General features: G+C 32.7%; 1 protein-coding gene across 5 annotated transcripts in view; it reads left to right on the plus strand.

Moving 5' to 3' along the window:
* AGO1 (protein argonaute-2) overlaps nt 1-6,349 on the plus strand; it is a 60,867-nt gene extending 54,518 nt beyond the window's left edge. For 4 of the 5 annotated variants that reach the window (XM_065510621.1, XM_065510624.1, XM_065510622.1 and 1 more), the window contains 8 exons: nt 88-162; nt 1,906-2,691; nt 2,747-2,969; nt 3,047-3,458; nt 3,526-3,865; nt 3,935-4,620; nt 4,693-4,862; nt 6,012-6,349. In XM_065510621.1, the coding sequence (XP_065366693.1) occupies nt 88-162; nt 1,906-2,691; nt 2,747-2,969; nt 3,047-3,458; nt 3,526-3,865; nt 3,935-4,620; nt 4,693-4,862; nt 6,012-6,150 (2,831 nt within the window). In that variant the 3' untranslated portion in view covers nt 6,151-6,349. The remainder of the gene's footprint in view (nt 1-87; nt 163-1,905; nt 2,692-2,746; nt 2,970-3,046; nt 3,459-3,525; nt 3,866-3,934; nt 4,621-4,692; nt 4,863-6,011) is intronic. The other variant, XM_065510625.1, reaches the window with a different exon arrangement.
* Nucleotides 6,350-7,894: the final 1,545 nt, after the last annotated feature.

The raw sequence follows: 7,894 nt of genomic DNA on the forward strand, positions 1-7,894 counted from the left end.
GTTAATTTATATTTACTTTTTTGTTTGTTTTTATTATTTCTTTTATTTTATTTTTTTATTATTTTTAATTTCATTTCTCAATTATAGACACACAATGGACTCCTTCGCCCACAAGGCCTCAGAGCCCTTCGCAACAGCAGACTAGCTTCGATACACTCACATGTAAATTAAAATTGAAATCCTAAATCCTTAAAAACAATTTGTTTGATTGAAATTTGTTATTATCCCCTGTTTAATTTTTTTTTATTTTATTTTTTATTTCTTTAACATACTAACAATATTTAATGTTTATTTTGTTATTAAAGTTTTTTGTTTATCAAGATTAAAAAACATTCAAAATTTTGATACAATTGATCGAAACATACTAACTAAACCTAATGTCTACTAACAATAATTTCGGTATATTTTGTGCACTGCTAGTATAAAGATTTTAGATGAATTTCTGAAATGTTAAAAAAGATATATAAAATACAATTTAATAAGTTTGACAAGAAAAGGAATGTATTTGAAGGTTTTACACATTTATTACATTTTAATCGATTGAAAATCGATTAAATGTTTTATGCTGTGAATTTCAAAAAAAAATCTTTTCAATCTATGCAAAAAGGAAATGAATAAACATTTTAGACTAGTAATACAAATGAAATAAAGAACCTACATAATACCTAATTTCGAGAGATTAACGACTCTTCAAATTACTATTTAAAGCTACTTGAGAATTCAAAACGCCGAATTTTATAGAAATTCGGCTTATAAATTATTCGAAAAATGGCATTATCTAATAATAAATCGGTTTTAAGTACGATTTTAGCTGAAAATCCCGGTTAACCAGTTTTTCATTATTTGAATATTATTTAAGTTTTTTTTTTAACCTCAAACAACCAGTACCTTTAACGATTATAATACTGTAAATCAGAATTTCTACTGTTTCTCTTCGAGGCGAAGTCGAGAGTCTTAAACTGCCGGAACATGCGCCTTTGGTTGATTAAAATTTGGTTGACTAAAATAAAATGCTTTATTTTCTTCATTTACATACATAGCTAAACAGCTGAAATAGTAAATCTCTCCTCAAATAATTACTCGATCTCAATATCATTTAAATGGGCTTTTATTTCCAATTACGATATTCCCGGGAGTTTTTTCCCTATTCCCATTTTTTCTATTCAAATTCAATGAAGAAAAACTCCCGGGACATTTTTTATTCATAATTGGGCTGATTATCAAATATTATTTGTCAAGAAATTATTTTGAAAAATACAATTATTGTTCATCACAATGGATCCTATGGGCCTCCAACTGGAAGTGTACTTCTTATAGTACACACGATAGTATAATGTTTTATAATTGTTTTAAAAAATGTATGAATGTTAATAAACAAATTATTAGAAATTTTCTGGTTTTAAATATAGTATTTGAAATTATTCGAATATTTTTTACTGGCTAATATCGAGGAAATTTTAAAAATTATTCGATTCCTAGATTTGGTTTTATAAGTCATTGATACATTTTAAAATTGATTATGAATATGGTGTTAAAAATTAATTAATCTATTATAAAAACAATGTTTACATACCTCAAGAAGTTTGCAAGACATCTTCAAATAAATTCCCTTTCTTACTAACTAACTATCTGCATATTTTATATATCGTTTGGTAAACTTTAGAACTTTAGCTTTAATTAGGTTTTTAGCAAATCATAAATGTTTAGAAAATGTTATTAAATACTCGTATTTTGTTTACATACTGTAAAGAGGCATGTATTTTCGTTAAATATTTATTATTTATATAAATTTCATTTGTTTTGTGTATATGTACGTAATTATTACGTATTTCTGCTCCCTTTATATGTGTGTGTAGTTTCATGTTTAATGATTGTTTTTTGTAATGATTTTCTTTTGGTTTATAGCACCACCAGCACCTGGTTCATCTGTGAATCCCACCGCTGTAACCAGCCCAAGTGCTTCTAGTGTTGCTGTAGGTGGTGCCGTGGGTGGCGCATCGTCCACCCAAGCAGCTGTTGCCTCCGCTTTAGGTGCTTCATCGACCGTAACCGCAGCAACAGCAGCAGCGGCAGCTACTCCCACCACCCAACCTGAACTGCCAGTATTTACATGTCCTCGTCGTCCCAATTTGGGTCGGGAAGGTCGTCCCATAGTACTGCGCGCTAATCATTTTCAAGTTAGCATGCCCCGTGGTTATGTGCACCACTACGATATCAACATACAACCGGATAAATGTCCGCGCAAAGTTAATCGGGAAATTATTGAGACCATGGTACATGCGTATAGTAAAATATTCGGTGTCCTAAAGCCGGTATTCGATGGTCGCAACAATTTGTACACCCGCGATCCTTTGCCGATTGGTAATGATCGTTTGGAATTGGAGGTTACTTTACCGGGCGAGGGTAAAGATCGTATTTTCCGTGTGACCATTAAGTGGATGGCTCAAGTATCGCTCTTTAATTTGGAAGAAGCTCTAGAGGGTCGTACCCGTCAAATACCCTACGATGCTATATTAGCTTTAGATGTGGTTATGCGTCATTTACCCAGTATGACGTATACACCGGTAGGCAGGAGTTTCTTCAGTTCACCGGACGGCTATTATCATCCTTTGGGCGGTGGTCGTGAAGTATGGTTTGGTTTCCATCAGAGTGTACGTCCCTCCCAGTGGAAAATGATGTTGAATATTGATGGTGAGTAATAAAGGCAGGTTTTAAAATCGTAATTCTAATTTTAAATTGTTTCCAGTATCTGCTACGGCATTCTACAAGTCGCAACCTGTTATTGATTTCATGTGCGAAGTCTTAGATATAAGAGATATTAATGAGCAGCGCAAACCTTTGACAGATTCTCAACGTGTCAAATTTACTAAAGAAATTAAAGGACTTAAAATCGAAATCACTCATTGTGGTCAAATGAGACGTAAATATCGTGTCTGTAATGTTACCAGAAGACCAGCACAAATGCAATCGTAAGTTTAAATTTTCAAATAAAAATTTAAATTAATTTTTCCCAATAAAATCAAATTTATTTGTTTTTTATTTAAAGATTCCCCCTACAACTTGAAAATGGTCAGACGGTAGAATGTACCGTTGCGAAATATTTCCTTGATAAATATCGCATGAAATTACGTTTCCCCCATTTACCTTGTCTACAAGTGGGCCAAGAGCATAAACACACTTATCTGCCCTTGGAGGTATGTCACATTGTGGCCGGACAAAGATGTATAAAGAAATTGACAGACATGCAAACGTCTACCATGATTAAAGCCACCGCACGTTCAGCTCCAGATCGTGAACGTGAAATCAATAATTTAGTTAAAAGGGCCGATTTCAACAATGATTCATATGTACAAGAATTCGGTCTTACCATCTCAAACTCTATGATGGAAGTAAGAGGCCGTGTTTTACCGCCACCTAAACTACAATATGGGGGACGTGTTTCAAGCATGACGGGTCAAGTGAGTTTAATTTTCTATTGTGTATTTTAAGTAAAATGCTGAACATTGTTGTAAACTTAATTTTCAGCAACTCTTCCCACCACAAAATAAAGTATCTTTGGCGTCACCGAATCAGGGCGTTTGGGATATGCGCGGTAAGCAATTCTTTACCGGTGTAGAGATTAGGGTATGGGCTATTGCTTGCTTTGCTCCACAACGGACGGTAAGAGAGGATGCTTTACGTAATTTTACTCAACAATTGCAAAAGATCTCTAACGATGCTGGTATGCCAATAATTGGCCAACCTTGTTTCTGTAAATATGCTACTGGACCCGATCAAGTTGAACCCATGTTTAAATATTTAAAACAATCATTTGCCAGTTTACAATTGGTGGTGGTTGTACTACCGGGAAAAACGCCCGTCTATGGTAAGTTTTTTTATAGTTTATAATTAAAAATATTGGATTTAAATATATTAATTAAACTCCCAAAAATAGCTGAAGTAAAACGTGTGGGTGATACTGTTTTGGGCATGGCCACACAATGTGTGCAGGCCAAGAATGTGAATAAGACTTCGCCTCAGACGCTTTCCAATTTATGTCTCAAAATCAATGTTAAGTTGGGTGGCATCAATTCGATTCTCGTACCCTCTATACGTCCTAAAGTTTTCAACGAACCTGTTATTTTCCTGGGTGCCGATGTTACCCATCCACCGGCCGGTGATAATAAGAAACCCTCTATTGCTGCTGTAGTTGGCTCAATGGATGCTCATCCCTCACGTTATGCCGCCACGGTACGCGTGCAACAGCATCGCCAGGAAATTATACAGGAACTATCGAGCATGGTTCGTGAATTGTTAATAATGTTCTACAAGTCAACTGGCGGCTATAAACCTCATCGTATTATTCTATATCGTGATGGTGTGTCCGAAGGTCAATTCCCTCATGTGCTACAACATGAACTCACAGCCATACGTGAAGCTTGCATTAAATTAGAGGCTGAATATCGTCCGGGTATTACGTTTATTGTCGTACAAAAACGTCATCACACCAGGCTATTTTGTGCCGAAAAGAAAGAGCAGAGCGGTAAATCTGGCAATATACCAGCTGGTACAACGGTCGATGTTGGCATTACACATCCCACTGAGTTTGATTTCTATTTGTGCAGTCATCAAGGTATTCAGGTGGGTTCAAAAGCAGTTTATATATACATATGTTTTTTTGTAGTAACCATTACTTATTTTCTTTTCTTTTAGGGTACAAGTCGACCTTCACATTATCACGTTTTATGGGATGATAATCATTTCGATTCGGATGAATTGCAATGTTTAACATATCAACTGTGTCATACATATGTACGTTGTACTAGATCGGTTTCTATACCAGCACCGGCATATTATGCACATTTGGTTGCTTTTAGAGCTAGGTGAGTACAAATAACATTTTATATTTACATATACATATATGAAATTAATTCACAGTGGTAAAGTTTAGTTTGGAATATCAAAGTCGTTTTTGTAAATTTAATGGTTTATAATTTTTAGTATTTTTCGGAACTTTACAAAAGAATTTTGTAAGTGAAACATGTATGTTTAGCTAATCCTAACACAATGCCAAGGACTTTTATTTTAATATAAAAAGTAAAAGCAGACACTGTTCACTTATAAAACGCCCTTTTGTTTGAAATGGATTTGAATTTCTGCTGCGGACCACTTGAAATCAACCAATTGGTTTACAATACAATGGAAACATTTCCAATGTTCAAACAAAAATATTCTTAATTTTTTTTATTTTTTTTTACAAGAAACAATTTAAGAATATCTATTGTGGATTTAATTTGAGATCCCCTTCTACCCTGTCTTTCCCTTCGGCATTCTTCCGAAAACGGAACTGTGCTCCATTTCTTTCTCGACCAGTTTAAATATTTTCTCTTCACCATGAGTGTCATTCCGTTTGTAATTTCTACGTTTTTTCATTTCATAAAGTATATATATTCTAGATCGTTGTCTAAAAGCGGAGTCGATATAGCCATGTCCGTCTGTATGTTGAAATCAACTTTCTGAATCCCCCAAATAACTAACATACTTGATTTATACATCAATATATCCGGTATAGTCCCGAAATAGAAATGGCTGCAATATAACCAAAAAAACACGACTACAACATTTTTGAAATTATCTTAGTATTAAGTAATTTTGACTTGCAGATGTTTAACGAGATTTTAAAATTTTTGTAAATCTTGAGTTATTGTGCAAAAAATTATATAAATATTGAAATGACGGTTAAACATGATGATTTGTATATCGTTTTCTTACGCAACTGCCATCCATAACCGACCCATTAATTATATTATTGCTAGTTTTATACCCTTCACCGTAAATAGTAAGGGTGTATATTAGGGTAGGCCCAAACAAAATGTTGTGGATGTTCGCAAATAAAATAAAAATTCATTCTATGTTACCAAATACTGACCCTGATGAAATTGACACTTATCACTGAACATAAGTTGACCAATCTTATTTCAAGTTATTTTTTAAAAATTTCCAAACTAAAAATATTCTATATTTAATTTCAGATATCATTTGGTTGAAAAAGAACATGACTCTGGTGAGGGATCCCACCAGAGTGGCTGTTCTGAAGATCGAACACCAGGAGCAATGGCACGAGCCATCACTGTACATGCAGATACCAAAAAGGTTATGTACTTTGCTTAAATTTACATACAAACAAAAGTCTATTTATTTATTTGTTTAAACGGTCTCTCTCTCGTACACAATACTAAATATATTAACTCTCTTATGAAAGAACAAAATGCCAAAAAAAAAAATATTAAAAAAACTTTAAACTACGAAATTTTAAACAAGACACAAAATCTTCGAATAACTCAATACAAACACAAATGAAAGCATTTTTTAACAAAGAAAAGTACATATACAAATAAAAAAAGAAGAAACAAAACGACAATTATGTACAATAAATAATTGAAATTAATTAAAATTTTTCTTACAAAAAAGAAAGGAAATTAGTTCATTTTAATTTAATGAAAAAAAAATACACAAACATCCAATAAAAAGTTTATAATTTAAATTAGTATTAAGTTTTAAAAAACATTCATTTGAAAACAAACAAAAAACAAAAGAAAGTACACATTTTACACTCTAAATAGTACATACACACAGAATAGAAACTAAAGAAACAAATTTTTTTAAACAAAACCTAAGTATGGATTTGCTGAAATTAAATATTGAAACAAATTTCAAACGTTTTCTAAAAACGAAAAGAAATATGTGGTAAATAGGGATCAATAAAGAAAAAAGAAAAATACATTTTAGATGAAATTATAATTTAACTATTTTACTTCAAAAAAGAGCGCATGCTAAATTTTATTTAATTATGATTTTTTTTTTATTTTTTATAAAATGTTTATTTTAAACCAAAGTTTTTTTCATAGATAGTTATATAGTTTCCTATATACAGGCTTTCAAGGTCAGTGATTTGATGTAAATAAAAGATTATTTATATCATTTTCAATATAATCCGACGTTTCGTTGGTATTATTTCCAACTTCTTCAGGGATTGAATTTCATTTTAATCTGGTAACATCATAAATATACAAAAGGAAAATTCCGGTCAATAACAACAATAATTATAATCTACATATTCAACAAATTTACTTACATATAATCCTTCTTGTCAAGTTTACATCATTTATAAAATATATCACAGTTTTTTGCATAAGTGGACAACACAACACAAAACCTAAAAATATTAAAATAAATGTATGCAAAAATAAATAAAATATCACAGTAAATTTGTCTTATTCGATCACAGTTGTTGTTATTACTAAAATATTGCAATGGTGTAGATTGCATTTGTATTATCCTTATCCTCTTTTGTATTTATTGCACTTTCTGATTCTTGCTGTATTCTCAAGCTCCCCAACGTACATCTCCTATTTTCCCTTTTTTCCCTATCTAAAATCCTCACTCCCTCAAAGTTTGGTCTGTGTCCGTTTCCAATGCAGTGTTGTGATAGTGCAGTTGATTGTCCCTCCCCCTTTATGTCCGCCTTATGTTCATCTATTCTCACGCCTAAATTTCCCCTTGTTGTGCCAATGTACACCTTCCCACACACCTCACTGTCTCCGCCATCACATTCAATTCGATACACTACATCACCCTGTTCTCTGCACTCAATCTTCGTCCTTGTTTGTGTAAATAAGCTGTGTATTGTTCCGTTCGGTTCATGTGCAAATATCATCTGTTGGTCCTTTATCATCCCCCTCAATTTGTCGTCCCCAGTTAGTCTTGGGATAAAAGGTATACTGTAATATTTGGCGTTGCCAGATGTGTCCTCTTTGTCATTTTCCCGTGAAGAATTATCATTACTCCCATTTTTGACCTTAATTATCAGTTCATCCACTAGATCATTTGGAAAGTCATTTCCCTTCAGTATAAT

This window comes from Calliphora vicina, chromosome 5 (genome assembly GCF_958450345.1).
Source record: "Calliphora vicina chromosome 5, idCalVici1.1, whole genome shotgun sequence".
NCBI lineage: Eukaryota > Metazoa > Arthropoda > Insecta > Diptera > Calliphoridae > Calliphora > Calliphora vicina.